Genomic DNA, 20,080 nt, shown 5'->3' on the forward strand with positions numbered 1-20,080 from the left:
ACGGTGAGGAGGTGGGCGGCAGAGGAGCGGAGCGTGGGGGGTGGGCTGTAGAAAGAGAAAAGGGAGGAGAGGTAGGAGGGGGCAAGGTGATGGAGAGCCTTGAAGCCCAGAGTGAGAAGGTTTTGTTTCGTGCGGAAGTTGACAGGCAACCACTGGAGGCTTTTAAAGAGGGGAGTGACAGGCCCAGAGTGTTTCTGCAGAAGAATAGACTGGAGCGGGGAGAGACAGGAGGAAGGGCGATCAGAGAGAAGGCTGACACAATAATCCAGTCAGGATATTACGAGAGCTTGTACCAGTAAGAGCCGTTTGGGTGGAAAGGAAAGGGCGGATTTTGGCGATACTGTAAAGGTGAGACAGGCAGGCCTCGGTGACGGATTGGATGTATGGGGTGAGTGAGAGAGCCGAGTCAAGGATGACACCGAGGTTGCGGGCTTGAGAGACGGGAGGGATGGTCGTACCGTCCACAGTGACAGGGAAGTCAGGAAGAGGACAGGGCTTGGGAGGGAAGATAAGGAGCTCAGTTTTGGACATGTTGAGTCTTAGGTGGCGGGCAGAATTCCAGGTGGAGACGTCCTGGAGGCAGGAAGAGATACGACCCTGGAGAGAAGGGGAGAGAACAAGGGAGGAGATGTAGATTTGTGTGTCATCTGCATAGAGATGATAGTTGAAGCTGTGAGAGCGAATGAGTTCACCGAGGGAGTGTAGATGGAGAACAGAAGAGGGCCGAGAACTGACCCTTGAGGAACCCCTACAGTTAGAGGATGAGAGGGGGAGGAGGAGCCAGTGAAGGAGACCAAGAATGAACGGCCAGAAAGATAAGAGGAGAACCAGGAGAGGACTGAGTCCATGAAGCCAAGGTGAGATAAGGTGTGCAGTTATCCTTCCGAGACCAGAAAAGGGCTAGAAGTGGCGGGGCAAAGATAATAATGACAGTATTTGGTAAGTGCCTACTATGTGCCAAGCACTGTTCTAAGCACTGAGGTAGATACAAAGTCATCAGGTTGTGCCACGTGGGGCTCACAGTCTTCATCCCCATTTTCCAGAAGAGGTAACTGAGGCACAGAGAAGTGAAGTGACTTGCCCAAAGTCACGCAAATGACAAGTGGCAGATCTGGGATTCGAACCCATGACCTCTGACTCCCAAGCCCGGCTCTTTCCACTGGGCCACACTGTTTCTCAACTAATTAGGTTGGATCTCCCCCTCCAGATTGGCACCTCCTTTTCCCTTCCCAACTCCCAGCAGCATACCTAGTATCTTTGAACCAGTCCCGGAATCAGCCAGGCTTCTCTGAAAGATCAGAGACCCTTCCCAGAGATTATTATTCATTCAATCATATTTGTTGAGCGCTTACTATGTACAAAGCACTGTACTAAGCGCTTTGGGATGTACAATTTGGCAACAGAGACCATCCCTGCCTAATGATGGGCTCACAGTCTAAACGGGGGAGACAAACAGCAAAGCGAAACAGAATAAAGTGAAACAACTGTTACTAGTACTCAGCTCTGCCACTTGTCTGCTCTGTGACCTTGGTCAAGTCACTTGACTTCTTTGGGCCTCAGTTACCTCATCTGCAAAATGTCCCATGGGACAGGGACTGTGTCCAACCTGATTTGCTTGCATCTACCCCAGCAAGAAGCAGTGTGGCTCAGTGGAAAGAGCCCGGGCTTGGGAGTCAGAGGTCATGGGTTTGAATCCCGGCTCTGCCACTTGTCAGCTGTGTGACTTTGGGCAAGTCACTTAATTTCTCTGTGCCTCAGTTCCCTCATCTGTAAAATGGGGATCAAGACCGTGAGCCCCACGTGGGACAACCTGATTCATCCATTCAATAGTATTTATTGAGCGCTTACTATGTGCAAAGCACTGGACTATGTGCTTGGAATGTACAATTCGGCAACCGATAGAGACAATCCCTGCCCAACGATGGGCTTACAGTCTAATCGGGGGAGTCAGACAGACAAAAACGAGACAACGAGATTACCTTGTATCCCTCCCAGTGCTTAGAACAGTGCTTGGCACATAATAAGCTATTAACAAATATCATTATTATTATTACAGTGTCTGGCACATAGTAAGTGCTTAACAAATACCATCATTATTATTATTATTACTAATTTTACTACTATTACAAGCTTAATACATATCACCAAGAGATATTTTTAGCCAAGGGGAAGGTGGCTGGGGCTGGAGGAGAGCCAGCCCCAATCTTTCAGACTAGCTGAAAAAAACAAAAAACAAACAAGCAGTATGCCCCGCTCATCCAGCCCCAGCAGACTACCTGAAGGATGCTCCAAGGATGTGACCTTGGGCTAGTCACTCGACTTTTCTGGACCTCAGTCTCCTCTTCTGTAAAATGGGGATTAAAATTCTGTTCTCCTGCTCCCTTAGCCTGTGAGGCCCTTGTGGGTCAGGGAGTGTCTGATCTGATTTTATTTACCTCAGAGCTGAGCAGGATGCTTGGTAGTGGTAAGTACTTCACACATAGGCCAGTCATTACTGTTACATTCTGGTGAGGCTCTGAAACCACTGTGGAAACTCAGGAGAGCAGCTCAACTATGCTCTCTGGTCCTCTTCGTTTACCCCCTACCCTAAATGAAAAATCTCCCCCTCTCTGTGGGCAGGGAATGTGTCTGTTATACTGTTACACTGTACACTCCCAAGCATTTAGTAGAGTGTTCTGCACATGGTAAGCACTCAATAAATGCGACAGACAGATTGACATAACATTGGCACCCTGGGTTACCTTCAGCTCTGGAATGGAACTTTAGCCACCATTAACTACATCATCCCAGCCTGAAGGGCAAGGAGGACCAGGGAAAAATTCACCCAATTTACCCGGGACTTTTCCAATTTTAGAATAGGGGCAGAGATGAATTCTGGCTGCTGCATCTGGGATTTTAAAATAGCAATTGTATTCAAATTTTATGGGTCGTTTCCATTAGTTCCTCACATGTTTCTCCTCTCATGTGCAAACTAGCGGGAGCCAGAGATTACAGCTATCCTTTGACAGTCACAGGAAATTGATCGGGAATGGTTCCTGTTTGATAAAACCAGAATCATGAAATGGAATAAAGCAGCAAGGTGAACCCAGGGCATGAGGAGTCATCATCCATGGTGGATCAAAATCACTCCCAGGCAGCCCGCAGTCCCCACGCCCTAGCCTAATTCCTTTACCAGTTCATGATGCATGCTCCTCTCTTAACCCAAGCTTGGCCTGGGCCCATACATCATTTTTAATGGAATTGCAAGATGGATGTCGAGACTGGAATGATGTCAACACAATGGCCTGAAATCTTCAAAGACCTTTGCTTCTTACCTGAGGTGAAAGATGAAATGAGAGGAGGACATCAAGTTCTCTCTCTCAACCTCTCACTCATGTCCTGCCTCTGGCCTGAAACACCCTCCCTTTTCTCATCAATTACTCTCTCCACCTTTAAAGCCTTTTTGAAGGCATATCTCCTCCAAGATGTCTTCCCTAAGCCCTCCTTTCCTCTTTCCCACTCCCTTCTGCAGCGCCCTGATTTGGTCCCCTTATTCATTATTTTGGGAAGCAGTGTGTCTTAGTGGAAAGAGCATGGGCTTAAGAGTCAGAGGTCATGAGTTCTAATCCCGACTCCATCACTTGTCAGCCATGTGACTCTGGGCAAGTCTTTTTCTCTGTGCCCCAATTACCTCAACTGTAAATTGGGGATTAAGAGTGTGAGCCCCATGTGGGACAATCTGCTTATCTTGTATCCCCCCCCAGCACTTAGAACAGTGTGTTGCATGTAGTAAGCGCTTAACAAATACCATCATTATTATTATTATTCATCCCCTATCCCAGCCACATAGCACTCATGCTCGTATCTGTAATTTTATTTACTTATATTAATGCCTGTCTCTCCCTCTAAACTATAAGCTTGTTGTGGGCAGGAAATGTGTCTGTTATATTGTACTCTCCCAAGTGCTTAGTAGAGTGCTCTGCACACAGTAAGCGCTCAATAAATACGGTTGACTGACTGACATCCATCCACCAATCTGCAGGGCTGAGTTGGGGACACAGGCCTTTAATCTCCAGGATGAGTCCCTCAGACCATAGATGTCACTTAAAAGTGGAGGGTCAATCTTTGACTCTGCTTCCAGATAGGGCGAGCCCTGCCAGGGGCCAGAGGTTAGTCCAACTTGGGTTGAGAAATGGCAAAAACTGTCCAACACAGAAGTTGCCAATAGTCCAAATTGAGGAGAGAAAGATTTTCTTGGGTTCTCAGGTGACACCAGCCCACTACTGGCCCAACCCCATAATGGCCACCTACTTTCCATTGCCTCAGGGCAAGCTTTGTAATACTCTGACCCACCGTGATTAAAACACAGATGCAGTTTAGTATTGGATCTTGTCAGATCTACTTCACACCGTAAGTTCCTTGAGGGCAGGTTTCAGGCCTCCTAACTTTTCAATACTCCCAGGCCTGGGTAACTTGCTCTACATACAATAGATACTCCATAAATACTATTGATGGACTAATGATTCTTTAGGCATCAGGGTAAGAGCTGAGTTTCCAGAATTTAGCAATGGTCACAACAAAAGCCCTCAAAATAAAGCCTCCTGGAAATATCAGCAGGAGAAGGTGCTGCTGAAAGGATCAGATCTGCCCTAGGGCACAATTGAAACACTGTGGCCTAGTGGATAAAAAATGGGCCTGGGAGCCTGTGTGATCTTGGGCTGGTCACAACTTCTCTATGCCTCAGTTTCCTCAACTGCAAGGAAAGGGGATTCAATACCCGGTTCTCCTTCAACTGCGTCAGGCCTGATTAACATGTATCTATCCTAGTGCATACAACAGTATTTGACACATAGTAAATGCTTAACAAATACTACATAAACACTTTTTGTGCTCCCTGAAAGTGCCGGATATTTGTCTAAAGAAGTGCTTCTCAACCCAAGATTTTTGAGTTGGATTGTTCACCTGAGTCCCCCTCCAGCCCATCTCACTGAAGACCAACTAGATTATAATGTTTAACCCCCACCAGCTCCACCCCACTTTGACCCTATTGACCTCATTCTTTTCAATCCAGAATCCCTCACTCTGCCATTAAGGCTCCCCTCACCTGATTTTCTTCTGGCTAAATCTAACTTATCTTCTCTGTTTCAGAACTTCTCCTGGGCCGCATCACCTTTCTACTTCTTCTGCCAGATGGAGCCATCTCTGTTCTGGTCCTTCTTCCTCTTCTCACCTTTGTACTGAGGACATCCAGGTTCGATTCTGAATCTGCTGTTTTTGTTGCAGAAGCATCTCCATTCAAACAGCTCGAACTCGGCTTCTTTCCTTCTAATCTACATTCCCAGCCCTTGTTCTCCAAATCCCTATTTTTCCCCTTTTCAAGTAACATTAATCTCTAAATATGAATAATCGATAACAATTGTATTTGTTAAGCATTTGCTATGGGCCAAACACTGTACTAAATGCTGCGGTAGATAAGATAATCAAGTTAGATACAGTCCTTGTTCCACATGGTTCTCAAAATCTAAGGAGGGAGAACAAGTTTTAAATCAGTCTTAAAGATGAGGGAAGTCAGGCACAGAGTGAACCGACTTGCCTAAAGTCACCCAGCCGGTAGTGCAGAGCTGGGATTAGAATCTAGGAAAGCATAGGCCTGGGAGTCAGAGGACCTGGAATCCAGTGCCGGCTCCACTACTTGCCTGGTGTATGCTTGGGCAAATCACTTAACTTTAATGTGCCTCAGTTTCCTCATCTGTAAAATGGGGATTAAATCCTTCTCCTGCCTACTTAGACTGAATCCCATGTGGGACAGAGGCTGTGTCCAACCTGAATATCTTGGGAAGGGAAGCACCATGGCCTAGTGGATAGAGCACGGGCCTGGGGGTCAGGACATGGGTTCTAATCCCAGCTCTGCCACTCGTTTGCTGTGTGGCCTTGGGCTAGTCACTTCACTGTGCCTCAGTGACCTCATCTGTAAAATGGGGATTGAGACCGTGAGCCCTGTGTGGGACAGGGACTGTGTCCAACCCAATTATCTTGTATCTATCCCTCTATCTCTCTTGTATCTAGAGAAGCAGCGTATCTCAGTGGAAAGAGCCAGAGGTCATGGGTTGTCCTGTCAGCTGTGTGACTTGGGGCAAGTCACTTAACTTCTCTGTACCTCAGTTTACCTCATCTGTAAAATGGGGATTAAGACTGTGAACCCCACATGGGACAACCTGCTTACCTTGTATCCCCCCCAGCACTTAGAACAGTGCTTGGCACGTAGTAAGCACTTAAATACCATCATTATTATTATTAAACCAGCATTCAGAACAGTGTCTGACACAAAGTAAGCGCTTAACATATACCATTATTATTATCTTGTATCTACCTCAGCACTTAGAATGCTTGGCAAATAGTAAGCACTTAACAGATACAAGTATTATTATTATATTATTACTATTTCCACTAGGCCATGCTGGTATTTATAGTTTTCCATGCCAAAGCCCCAGGCTAAAATCCTGAGATACAAGATATTCAGATGGAGCTATTTACAACTAACAGTCTTCTTTCCCTTTGCTGTCAACGATTCCTTTTCCAGCCCCCACATGCAACTTTGTGGTGACACTCTCGTCAACATTTCAAGCAATTCCTTCCTCGCAACTCATAGCAAGAATCTTCTCCCTGCTCCTAGTCATCTCTCTGGAAGTTTCCCATTGTCTGTTAGTTTAATAAATGCACGACCAGTTATTTCAATACCCTTAAATCAACTGATTCTTTCAACCCCACATCCACAATGTTTTTCCTCAGCCACCTCTCCAAACCTTTCTTCTCTCCTTAAATCAAAGACCAGCGTTCAGGCCTGAAGCTGTGCAATGATGTCACCTCACTTTGAAGTCATGTTGTCTTCCCCCATCTGTTCTGGTTTGTTGGTCTCCCTTATACTGTAAGGTTTTGGTTTTCCTTTGCAATTTCCTACATTGCCTAATGACTGTGTTCAAAGTAGGAGCTCAATCAGTAGTGCTGAAGAGGATGGTGGCGAGAAGCGGCGTGGCTCGGTGGAAAGAGCACAGGCTTGGAAGTCAGAGGTCATGGGTTCTGATCCCGGCTCTGCCACTTATCAGCTGTGTGACTTCGGGCAAGTCACTTCACTTCTCTGGGCCTCAGTTACCTCATCTGTAAAATGGGGATGAAGACTGTGAGCCTCATGTGAGACCCTGTATCAACCCCAGCGCTCAGAACAGTGCTTTGCACATAGTAAGCGCTTAACAAATGCCATAATTATTTTTATTATTATATTGACAAACCCAAAACAGCCAGTTTTCAATATAAAGGATGAGAAGGCTGGGCCTACTGCCCCCTAGTGGTTCTTTTCCAATAATACAGCACAGGTTGAAGTTCAGTTCTGAATCATTCCGTATTTGATTACTAGAAAGTAACCACTATAGCTGTAATTTACCATTTCACAAATATCAGATTAAAATGCTACTTAAGCTTTCAAAACACTTCAGGGCACGACCCCACCGGCTCCATATAGTTCCGGAAACAGGAAAAAGTCTGTTTCAACCCTCTCCAACAAGCTCACCCGAACGATGGCACCTGTGCTGCTTAGGGAGCTCCGCCCCTCCTTCTGAACTAGGGCACTGCACCGATCGATCAATCGAACCTATTTATTGAGCACTTACTGGGTGCTGGGCACTGAGCTGAGCGCTTGTTAGCACATTACAACACAAACCTAGGGATTAGTACACCAACTGGGAAGAGGTCATTGGTCTGGCTTCCAATCTAAGGTGTTACTGAACACAAAACACCACACTAAACTCTTGGGAGGATAGTTTAGTTCATAGACACATTCCCTGCCCACAGGAACATACAGTCCAGAAGCAGAGACAGATGATATAAATTATGGATGTGTACACGAATGTATGGGGCTGAGAGTGGGGTGACTATGGAATGTACAACCGACACACAAGGGAGGGGGAGTAAGGAAAAAAAGGGTATAATTGGGGAAGGACTTTTGCAGATTTGATTTTCCTAGGCTGTAAGCTCCTTGTGGGCATGGAACATACTAACCAATTCCATTGTATTGTGCAGCCCAAGCACTTAGTACAATGCTAGGCCTGTAATGAGCACTCAGTAAATACCACTGACTGATTTGCACACAATTAACTACTCAATACCACTGACTAAAGCTTTGAAGGTGGGGAAGAGTGGTGGTCTGTCACTTATGAAGGGGAAGGAATTTCCAGGCCATAGGGAGGATGTAGGCAAGGGGTCAATGCTGAGAGATGAGATCAAGTAAAAGCAAGTTGGATCCAAGTATTTGGACTGGGTTGTAGTAGGAAATCAGCAGGGCGTGGTAGGAGGGGGGTGAGCCCATGAAGTGCTCTAAGTTTATTTGATGCAGCGGTCGATGGACAACCAGGGAAGGTTCTTGATGAGTGAAGAGATGTGGCCTGAAAGCCTTTTTTCGTAAGAACTGAACCCTTGAGGAAGTCCCATTGTTAGATGAAAGGAACTGGAGGACAGGGAATCTGTAACGAACCAGTAGCAGTCAGAGAACCAGGAGGACAAGCTTAGATGTTTTGTGGGGGGGAATCACAGTGAAGGCAACTGTGAGGTCAAAGAATTAGCATGGACTATAGGCATTCTGGGACTTGTCCATGGAGTCCCTGTGGGCCGGAGATAACGACAACATAAAACTAGACGAGGGCCTTTGGATTTGTCAAGTGTCACTGGTGAATTTAGAGAGGGAAGTTTCTTTGGAGTGATGCAGGTGGAAGCCACAGTGGGAGTCAAGGAGAGAACTGGAAGCACCTGCAGGAGGCAACTCTGAAAGAGTTTGGAGGTGAATGGCAGGGGGGCACTGGGGCTATAATTGGAGAAGAAACCACTGGAAAGTGAACAGTTCTAAGTGGTTTGAAAGTATTGGAAAGTGCAGAGTTCTAAGAGGTGCTCAGTCCAACAGGGCAAGTGTTTTGATTAGGTGTGAAGTGATGGGCCTAGAGGCACAGGAGATTGAGAAGTGAGAAATCTCAAGATATGGGTGGGAAGGATGGAGGAATCAAAAAGGACACAGGATGGCCTGGAGAGGAACAAGGGAGATGTGAAAGCTCACAATGGTTGGTTTTCTAATTAGAATACATGGCCAGGTCACTGGGGAAAAGTGGGGGGCTGGGGGTGTCGGGGGCATGAGGACAGCACTAAGTATCTGAAACAACTGGAGTGGGCAGTCCAGGAAGGGATCACTGCTCTGGCTTCTGAGGGAATCGAATCACCAGGTGCTATTACCCATCCTGAGGGCACTCCATTCTTTTATTTAGTATCATGAGTGGACCATCCACTTAAAAAGGGACCCAAGTTAAAGAATTAGGTTAGGAGAGTACTTCAAAGCTCACACCAGCACTTGCATAACTATCCTTATATGCTATTTCCCCTATCTAATTTTTAGTGTCTGCCTCCCACTGTAGACTGGAAGTTTCCAGTGGGTAAATTGTGTCTGCCAACTATTGTTTTGTACTTTCCCCAAAGGTTTAGTAGAGCGTTCTTCAAACAGTAAGCACTCAAATACCATTAGATGATTGAGAGAAGCCATTGGGTGCCACCAGTTTCTCTGCCTCCCCACCAGAGTGCCAAGAAGCACCCCATCAGAATGCGGAAAAAACCTAAAATCTACCCCTAAAGGAGTAAATCTACCCCTAAAGGATAAAGGAGGACAAGTGGGACCTGTGGAATTAGGTGATAATCCTAAAGAAAGGGTTACTGGGCTAAGATGCCAGAATTTGGCACCCTGGCCAACAAAGCCCAGGTGATATATAAACTACAAAGAAACAGGTTATGCTTTCTTGCTTTCCTCACCTACTTCACTCTCTAAAAGTGAATTGATTCTCATGGGACAAATCCGCTAGTAACCAGGGAGCCAAAATACCCAAGTTAAGAGTTTCCTGTATTTTACCTAGGTTCTACTTGGGGAAAAAACATTTTTGGGGTAGTTCTGAGATTAAAAAAAGGAATAAGAGTAGAAATTAAGAACACCTTGGGCCCTTCAAATGCATCGCTCCCCACAAGAACTTTAGTAGAACATTTAAGGAAATTAAGCCACAAAATTGTTCCAGTATGGTTTAATCTAAATGCACAATGATTTTGAAATGTACCATAATTTCTCCCATTACCTAGGAAGATTAGGCATGCCTCCATATTAAGCAATTTTGCCCGACTACAATCGAAACAATTTTACAACATGATTTTTGTTTAGGAAGTCCATGCAAGATTTAACCTCAGAATGGAAGCAAATTTAAATCTTATTGGAAAGTGCAAATTACTGAACATGCTAAATTGACTCTGAAGCCTAAACTCTTAAAGGCATCTTCATTTGGGTTTAAGAACAATCAGGTCACACTTTTAATTGAAGTGTGTCACAGTGTCACTAGGCCTCTATTTGAAAAAGAAAGGGCAACCTTATTAGTGTCTAAGCCTAAAGAGAACAAAACCCCAAAATGTAAGCTGGTCGAGGTTCTGCCTCCACTTTGTACAAAACGAGGTCTCATGGCCCGGCCAACTACTTCCACATGCCAAGAATTGAAATGAACAGGAAAGGCTTTCCCTCAGACTGGCTACTACCGCAAAAGCATTTTATCAGGAAATGGAACTAGCTTCCTCAAACGATGTTGGACATTAATGTGAAATCATGACTATTCAGAATGAATATGTTCTGCATAGAAAACATGTCAAGTATGCAAGTTAAATCCTTACAACAAGTTGTAACCAAAATTTTAATCCCAAGGTCTCACAAAACATGATACAAATGACAACATGGAAAATTTTGCACAGTAATTCAATGTTTCACCTCTACAATGTACCCTTAAACTGGAGTGCAGTTAATATTGCATGGTGGAAAAGGGCTAGACTACTCGCCCCAGATATTGATTTTTACATGACTGCATGCTGAGAGAGGCTGTTTTCCTCCATTGAAAAGGAAAATCACAAATCTTCAGGGTTCTCCCCCTCTCTCCCCCCAAGTGAAATTTAGTTAGGCTCAAAATTTAGTCAAAAGAACGGTCCTCTAGACCAGCACTGGAACATTAAACGAGATAAAATGCAGTTTGAATAGGCATCATCTGATCGCATGCATGAAAACATGCAGGCTGCTCTCCAAAGTTGTCTAATTTTGGTCACAGAATCACTTTCAAGACATTGAGATTAAACACATTTTGGCCACTGCAAGGTTTTAATGGTTTATTTGCAAGTCTGTGCAAGACAAACTGAATAATATTCAATGCAAATTTGCTTAAGGGAACATTGTAAAGTAACAAATTCTTGGTATTAAATCTCACTTCAGTTCAAAACCATACAGATTCACATCTTTACATGTGTCACCGTTACAAGATACAATAAACAAAGTTCAACAGCTAAAACATTTTAAAAATGCACCAAGCTTATGAAGTCTCAAAGAAAACTTGTATTGTGCTGTACATATTCCTGTACACCATTCCTCTTGAAGGCTGATGCTCTATTTCCTTTCATTTGACCTAGAGCGACTGGGGAAGAAAAAACAAAACAAAAAACTTTTCAGCTGGGCAATTTGTGAGTTCATTAAGATGAGACTAAAAAGCAGCTCTAAGACGACTTTAGGACCTCTATACATTTCAGAGCACTACTTTGACCAAAAAAAAAAAAAAAAGACCCACCTCATATCAAAGCATCAGCCTTTGTAAAGACACTTACCTACGAGACCTGGAAAAGGACCGGGAAGGCTTGTGATTTCTCTCCCGGGACAGTGATCTTTCTCTTCTCCTGTCTCTAGAAAGGGACCTGGGGAGGAGGGGGGGGAGGGGTGAAGAAAATTGGATTAAGGCTGTTTCCCCAAAAAAAATGATAGACGGATTCTTTGCACTCAAAGCTTGCCCACAAGACTACCTCCTAAATCTAGGCACACGAGTCAAGTCTGTTACACCGAGTCCACCTGGAAATCTTCCCACTGGAGCCACCCACCGCTCTTCACCCGTGCCCAGGTAGGATGACCCCAGGGCCCTTATAGAGCGAGCAAAGCCAGGGCCACACCCTCTGGAGCCCAGTATGCCCATCTGACCATGTTCTCTGGACTGTAAACTCGTTGGGAGCAGGGAACTTGCTTAAGCAACTCATCCAAGTGCTTAGTACAGTGTTCCACAGACGGTAAGCACTCGATAAGTGCCACTGATTGGCCACACGGAGGGTTTAGGGTCACTGCACTGGCCAGAGAGAATGCTGCAGAGCACAAAGCTGACAGGTACGGCCAAAAGTCTCAAATTTAGAGCCCGAAGAGTATGACAAGAAATCACAATGGCCTCGGGAAAACTACCATTTCGAGACCACCACCAGTCAAAATACTCTTGAGCGCCTGGGAGCAGAGGGCCCTACCACCTGTTCTGGGGGAGGTACAGTCCTAGTCAAAAACCAGGACGGCCCCTACCTGCTGCGGCTGCGAGAGAAGCTTCTTCTTCGTGGCGATCTAGAAGCAGAAATAGAAAAATGAGGCTCTTCACCAACTCGAGCAATTGGGTGTGAGGCAACTCCCAATTTTGCAATCTCACCGTTGGGCTCAGTGAACGTGCCGAAGAACTGGCACCCATCGTCCGAAAAAACCAAAACCAAAACCAAACCAAAAGGAGAAAAAAAAAAACCAAAACCAAATAGGGAAAAAAAACCCGCGCAGAAGGATTAAGGAACAAAAAGCTCAAAGTGAAAAGCACGTATTCCAACCAGAAATTGACTTTAACTAAGGAATGCTTCACAGCAGATCTGTCCAATGCCAAACTGCCACTTCAAGTAACTCCACTACCCAAACACCACGCCATAGTCCCATGAATAGTTCCAAAAGGACGGTACCAGAGACCACTATTTTGGAACCCATGCAAGCCAAAAAGTCCACGGTAGGACTTGAGGTGGTACCAAGGGGACCAGAGTGAAAATTTGTGAAAATGCGCTCCGGGTAAATACTGATGCCAATAAGAGGTACATTAGAACCGCAAACTGTGATCTGTCCCATTTTAAATGTCTTAAAGAGTGTGTTTAGACATAAAAAAAAAAAATTACCTTAGCTCGCTCGGCCCAGTTCATCCCAAAAAAGTAATTGTTTAAAATTTTGAAAAACTGTTAGTAAAACCATTTAAAGGTGATAGGACTCAACCAATTTTTGCAAGAAAGGAAAGCTACTGTTTGTTAGAGGTATTAAAATTTTTAGTTTGGCATCTCACACATGCAAATGAGTCTAAACTTGAGATTCCGGTTACAGTAAAAGACTCCCTATCACCCTTAAAAGTTTTATTCAAGCAATATATGTAACGTTACCACTCAATTATGCACAGCCAGCCTTTGATCGAGAAAAATAATTACTTAAGCCGCTTACTCCTTATTTTAACCAGCAGTAAACTGTATAAGCAGGAAAAACTTACTAGTTTTTGGTTTCAACAAGCTAGAAATGGTGAGGTGAGGCTGCCGGACTGACGGCCAGGAAGAATTTGCTGAAAAGGTTTTGCCAGATGTTGCGTTGTATTTAGTTGGTTGGCGAAGGGGGTGGTGTGGATTTTTCCTGCTTTTTGGTTAGCCGAAGGCTGCTGCTGTAGTTGTAGTGAAGACATTTGGTAAATAAACAGCTGAGCTGATTGGCCAGGAATGTGTGGGCGGTCGAGGTGGCTGCTGCCGATTTGGTTAAGGTTGGAGAGGAGGCTGAGAGAAAACAGCATGCTCGGGAACCAAAGGGCGGTGCAACCTGACGACTGACCATGCCTGGGTCATGTGAAACGACACCAGCCAAGCAGAATGGGGCGCGCTGGTCACATGACGCTGAAAGGGCTAGTTGACTGGCTAATGCAGACTCAGAGGGTGGTGAGAAGAGACATGATGGTGACTCTGTAACGGGGTTCATTTTTATTAATAGATGGACCAAAAAGCACAAAAAAATGAAAAACAAGCCATCAGTACAACCATCTATTAGCTAACAAGTACTCTTATTACGATGGGCAACAGGTGTGGTTTGGAAGGGGTTTTCCTGGTTTGGCTGTTTAAATTGCAAAAGGGGCAGGGTTTCCAACTCCCCTCTCCTAAAGAGGACTTCACTCACCTTGTAATAGGTAAATTCAGTCCTGGAGAAACCATGTTTTGGTTTGAGGAGAGGCAGTGAAATGCATCCAGACAACAGTCTGGATCCAAGAATGAGGAGGCGTTTTCAATTACCAAAAAAAAAGGGAAAAAAAAGCAAAAAAAAGCAAAAAGAAAAAAAAAGCCACCCTGAATTTTCACATCGGGGTTCGCAGAACTCAAAACGCCAGAATTTATGTCCTGTTTAGCCCCCTTTTATCGGTGACCTAGGTGTGAAGCTAATTTTACAAGTCTGTTACCAGTTGTAACAGTTTTGAAAACAGCTGCCTGTTTGACCAAATATTACAGTTGTGTGAACAGTAGAACGATACAACTATCTGCGTGGAAATCTAAACTGCTGTATGTAATGTTTGTCATTATGGAGTAAAGGAAGGGGAGATGGCCTAAATTGAAGTATGGGAAAGAAGGGGAAAGATGTGGCTAGAAGATGAAATCAAACAATTTTCCGAAGATAGATCGATAGATAGATAGATCCTGGACAGAAGAAACTGACTATCAGTTTGAACAGAAACCTCAGGACAAAAGCCAACATTCAGCACACCTTACAGACCTCTCCCCCACCCACCCCACACACACCTCTTTCCCTTTACGTGTGTCTGTTTGCCAGCAATAGATGTTTAAAATGTTACCCATCAACATGCTTTAAACACCTGGTCCTATAATCCTAAAGGTAACAACACCAAGGATTCCAAAGGTGTTCTCTGACTTAGGTACCTGCGGCGAGGCGGAGGACTCCTCCGGCGATAGTCATCTCGAGGACGACGACCCCAGGAAGGTGGTGGGCCTCGATTACGACTTCTTTTTTCTCCATTTGAGAGTTCCACCCGGACGCGACACCCACATAATGTTCTGCAAGAAAAGACCCGACACTACAATTACTCCACACTCCACCTAAGCGGGCCGAAAGGATCCTTGATTAGATCTTGGGAATCTATCGAACTCGGAAAATTCTAGCCAAGTTTGACAGGTGACACCCACGATATATTTGAAAAGCCCACCTTCGAGCAAATCTCTCCAACAACTAGAGGATCTTGGGTTTACACACAGTTGACAATGCTTGCAATACTACCATAGGCTTCCATCAACCACTAATTAAGCCATTAAATCAAAGTTTGGCTCATTCAGATCTCCTCATCAAAACCCAAACTTTTCCACTTCTCTCCCCACCTCCCGCCCCCCCAAATAACACCTCAGAGGTATTTGCTTTTAAGGCATCGGTTCCGATAAACCAACCATGCAGACAAATCAGAAATGTCCAGCATACCAAATTTGCATTAAACCCACCCACAATAGCCCATTTTCTTCTTAGTCACAACCCCTTTCATTCCAAAAAGCTAGACTGAAAATGAATATTAGCTTACTTGCACACTGTTTTCCCTCACAGCAATGTTCACCCTCCAACCCAAAACCTAGGTGTTTAAAGAAGCAGATTACTCCAACCTCTCAATTTTGGCCATATACTGAGATTCCCCTCTATAGCATGCCAGTTTTAACCAATTTTCTTTTAAACTGCAGATATGACAATGCCAAGTTTTATTTAGACAGGAATTTGGCTGAGCCTAATCCAAAAAAGTAACAGATTTTAATTCGGGAAAAACTATATCAAATTACCTAAATCTGGATTCTAGAAAGTATCATCTGGCTGTTGTTCAAACATGACATATGGTAATTATCAAATGCTAAGCACCAAGTCCTGGGGTGGATGCAAGGTAATCAGGAGTCTCTGATGCACAGCGAGAATTTTATCTCCCATTTTACATGAGGAAACTGAAGTACAGAGAAGTTAAATGGCTTACCCAAAAACACACAGCAGCAGGTAATGCTCCAGTGCCTCAACATGTGCTTTAAAAAACTAGACTCAGCCATCTCCATCACACTTAAGCCTAGTTTATACACTCTTCCCACATCTAAGCTTTACTGAAGGTGTTAAGTTGCACCTAAAGCTACTAATTTAGTTACATTCTTCTCCTAGGGCCTCCTGCTAAAGAATAATGAAATTGTTCATTATCAGGAAAACAAGAGCTGGATAAACAACAGGAAAAGGATGCTGTTCATTACTTTAAGCAACGGACATCTTGCTTTGCCATGTTATTCCAACAAATAAAATGTTTACAAGGATGAGTAACATTTTTTTCATTTCTGAGCTTCAGGGCTTAGCTTTTCATAAAAGACCAGTTTTTAAAGTGGCAAAATTCATTTTGCTCGTATTTTGACCTTAGTAATTTTTGGATTTTCAGAACTGCATTTTGTGTAAAGTTTGAAGAAATGAAAAACGGAAGTCCATAAGTACTAAATACGGTAGTTGAAAGTTACCTTCCATCTAGTTCTCTCACAGCATCCGCTGCATCTCGTGGGTCCTCAAACTCAACAAAAGCAAAGCCGGGGGGGTTTCTAGCAACCCATACACTGCGCAGTGGTCCATAATATCCAAAAGCTCTTTCCAATTCAGTTTTGTTCCCATTGTTCCCAAGGTTCCCTACATAGACCTTACAGTCCAGTGGACAAGAATCACGATGCATCGCTGCAAGACAAGAATTTTTTTTTTAATTGTTAGTGGCTAAAAAGCAAATTACGCCTATTTATTGCCTAGACTTCTAGTAACGCTTATGGTTGCCCCTTCGGGCCCCAAAAAAACCAACTTTCATGACATGGGTGACTATATGGGGCTAATATTTTTTAAAATAAGAATTATTTCCAATACAAAAATCAGGTTAAAGATTTGGACTGCAACGGCAATACTGGAAGCATTAATCCGAGGGAAGGTTGTGGTATTGAAACGTCTAAAATAAAAGAGTCTCTTCCACCTCAAACCCCCCCCCTCCCCAGCACAACGCCACGCCCATTTTCACCAACTGAACCTGTCCTATGCCTCCCCGGTGCCAAACCAAATGGGTTTCGAGGGGCAGAAAGTCTTTTAACGCGACTTTGATCAAAAGGGACCAATCCTCCGACCTCCCCCTCGGCGTCAAAACTCCAAATGCATCGTGCTACAAGATGGGCATGGGATACTAATTTAGGCCCAGCCACAGCAGCCCAATTTTGACTCCTACCGATAAAAAAAAAAATTCAGTTATTCCCTGCAGGGGCCTGGGAAGGCAGACGATCCTAAAACCGATTCACGACGTTCCCTATTTTTGGATCCACACGATCTAACACATTTTCCTTCGCATCGACAATCAAGCGCTTACTCCGTGCCAAGCAATGTTCTAAAGGCTGCGGGAGATATTAGATAAAAAGGCTGCCCTTACCCCGTGGGGCTCCCTGTTCTAACCCCCATTTTACAGTCGAGGCAACTGAGGCAGGGAGGAGTCTTACTATGTGCCAAGCACTGTTCCAAAGGCTGGGGGAGATGGAAGATAATCAGGCTCTCCCCCTCGTGGAGCTCCCAGCCCTAACCTCCATTTTACAGTCGAGGCAACTGAGGCAGGGAGAAATCTATGTGCCAGGCACTGCTCTAAAGGCTGGGGGAGATATGAGAATCAGGCTGCCTCCCACCCCGTGGGGCTCCCAGTCCTAACCCCCATTTTACAGTCGAGGCAACTGAGGCAGAGAGAGGTTTTACTATATGCCAAGCACTGTTCTAAAGGCTGGGGTAGATCGAAGATAATCAGGCTCTCCCCGCGCGTGGAGCTCCCAGTCCTAACCTCCATTTTACAGTCGAGGCAACTGAGGCAGAGAGAGAGGTCTTACTATGTGCCAAGCACTGTTCTAAAGGCTGGGGAAGATCGAAGATCATCAGGTTGCCCCCCGTGGGGCTCCCAGCCCTACAACCCATTTTACAGTCGAGGCAACTGAGGCAGGGAGAAGTGCTTTGCTCCAAGTCGCCGAGCAAGGGAGGAGGAAGTGACTTGCGCAGAGGCGGGATTAGAACCCGCCACCCGAGTTCCTACCACTCAGGCACCCTCCCCGCCCAAACCGGGACTGCCCCGAGATCCGTGCAACTAAAAACCTCTTTGGGGAAGGAGAAAAAAATACATAAATACCTAAAGAAGGGCTGAATGGCAACCACCCGGGGCGGGAAGCCAACCGAAAAATGGGCCCCACGTGGGACGACCTCCCCGTCTACCTGGCCCAGCGCTTAGCCCAGTGCTCGGCCCATCGAAAGGGCTTAATTAATCCTTCCTTTCGTATTAGTTTTTATTATGGGCACCCAAACGGGAGGGCGACTTTGGGCTGCCCCACGTGGGGGGCCCAGCCGTTGGCCTCGACGACCGGCGGGGGTGCGGGAAGACCCTCGCCCCGCCATCCAGGCCGGTCCTTCGGACGAAGATTGGGACCGTAGGAGGCGGGATGGGGGATTATTTTGGTGTCAACGTGGATGCGGGGGGAGCCCCGGTGCCCTCGGCCTCTCCCCCTGCGCCCCACCAGCCTCCGAAGGGCCGCGGTCCTCGTGGTCCTCCCGGCGGAGGGGCGAAGGCCTGAGCGCCGCCCGCCGCCCCCGCCCTCCGCGGTGCGCCACAAAATGGCGGCGGCTCTTTGTCTCCCGCCTCCGCCAGGGAGCCCCGGGAACGCGGGCCTCTCCCCCACGGCGCTTACCGAAGAGTGGGATTCAGAGGGGAGAGGGGCGGGGAAAGAGAGAGGAAAAGAAAAACAAAAAAAAAAGGAGGCTCTAGCTCCCCCGCTCTGCTGGAATGCCCGCTCGTCCCGGCGCCGCTCCGGCCGTCGCTCCCGCTCGTCCCACGTCCACAAAATGGCGGCCACTCGCCGCCGCCCACCCCTTTATATAGGCCCGCCTCCGGTCACGTGGGCTGCCGGCGTCGACCACTCAGCGGCCGAGGAGCGCCTGATTGACAGCTCCCCCGGCCCGCCTCGCCGCCTTCGGGCGGGGCTTCCCGGCGCAACATGGCGGCCGGGGAGGGCCTTGGCGGCCTCAGCCCGGCCTGGGGAGAAAATGGAGGACGATCGTTCATTTATTCATTCATTCAATGTATTCATTGAGCCCTTACTATGTGCGGAGCACTGGACTAAGCGCTTGGAATGGACAAATCGGTAGCAGAGAGAGACAGTGCCTGCCCTTTGACGGGCTTACAGTCTAATCGGGGGGGACAAGGGCAATAAATAGAATCGAGGGGAAGAACATCTCATTAAAACAATTGCAAATAAATAGAATCAGGGTGATGTACATCTCATTAACAAAGTAAATAGGGTGATGAAGATATATTCAGTTGAGCGGACGAGTACAGTGCTGAGGGGACGGGAGAGGGGGAGGACCAGAGGGAAAGGAGGAGAACTGGGCTGAGCGCGGAGCACTAGAATAAGCGCTTGGAAAGGAGGATTCGGCAACAGAGACCATCCCTAAACCCGTCAAAGGGCAGGGACTGTCTCTGTTACCGATTTGTCCATTCCAAGCGCTTAGTCCAGTGCTCTGCACATAGTAAGCGCTCAATAAATACTATTGAATGAACTGTCTAGAAGGGGGGAGACAGACCACAAAACAAGTCAACGGTTGCATCGGTATAAATAGAATTATACATATATACACATCATTAATAAATGGAATCCTAAATATGTACCTATGCAGCGTGGCTCAGTGGAAAGAGGCCGGGCTGGGGAGTCAGAGGTCATGGGTTCTAATCCTTCCTCTGCCACTTGTCAGCTGTGGGACTGTGGGCAAGTCACTTCACTTCTCTGGGCCTCAGGTCCCTCATCTGTAAAATGGGGATGAAGACTGTGAGCCTCATGAGAGACAATCTGATCACCTTGTATCCCCCCAGCGCTTAGAACAGTGCTTTGCACATAGTAAGTGCTTATCCAATACCAGCATTATTATTATTATTATTATCTCGTCTCTGCCGCATGTCAGCTGTGTGACTTTGGGCAAATCACTTCAGTTCTCTGGGCTTCAGTTACCTCATCTGTAAAAGGGGGATTAAGACTGTGAGCCCCACGTGGGACAACTTGATCACCTCGTATCCCCCCAGCAATTAGAACAGTGCTTTGCACATAGTAAGCACTTAACAAATACCACCATTATTATTTTTAG

General features: G+C 46.0%; 1 protein-coding gene across 1 annotated transcript; it reads right to left on the reverse strand.

Moving 5' to 3' along the window:
- Window positions 1-10,063: 10,063 nt before the first annotated feature.
- On the reverse strand, window positions 10,064-18,788 carry SRSF3 (serine and arginine rich splicing factor 3). Its single transcript, XM_001508979.4, has 6 exons — window positions 18,634-18,788; window positions 16,411-16,618; window positions 14,812-14,946; window positions 12,410-12,448; window positions 11,683-11,769; window positions 10,064-11,495 (listed from the first exon to the last, which is right to left on the reverse strand). Exons 2-6 carry the CDS (start codon window positions 16,614-16,616, stop codon window positions 11,468-11,470), a joined length of 495 nt encoding a protein of 164 aa, XP_001509029.2. The 5' UTR covers window positions 16,617-16,618; window positions 18,634-18,788; the 3' UTR covers window positions 10,064-11,467.
- Window positions 18,789-20,080: the final 1,292 nt, after the last annotated feature.

Source organism: Ornithorhynchus anatinus, chromosome 7, assembly GCF_004115215.2.
Source record: "Ornithorhynchus anatinus isolate Pmale09 chromosome 7, mOrnAna1.pri.v4, whole genome shotgun sequence".
In the NCBI taxonomy this organism is placed as follows: Eukaryota; Metazoa; Chordata; class Mammalia; order Monotremata; family Ornithorhynchidae; genus Ornithorhynchus; species Ornithorhynchus anatinus.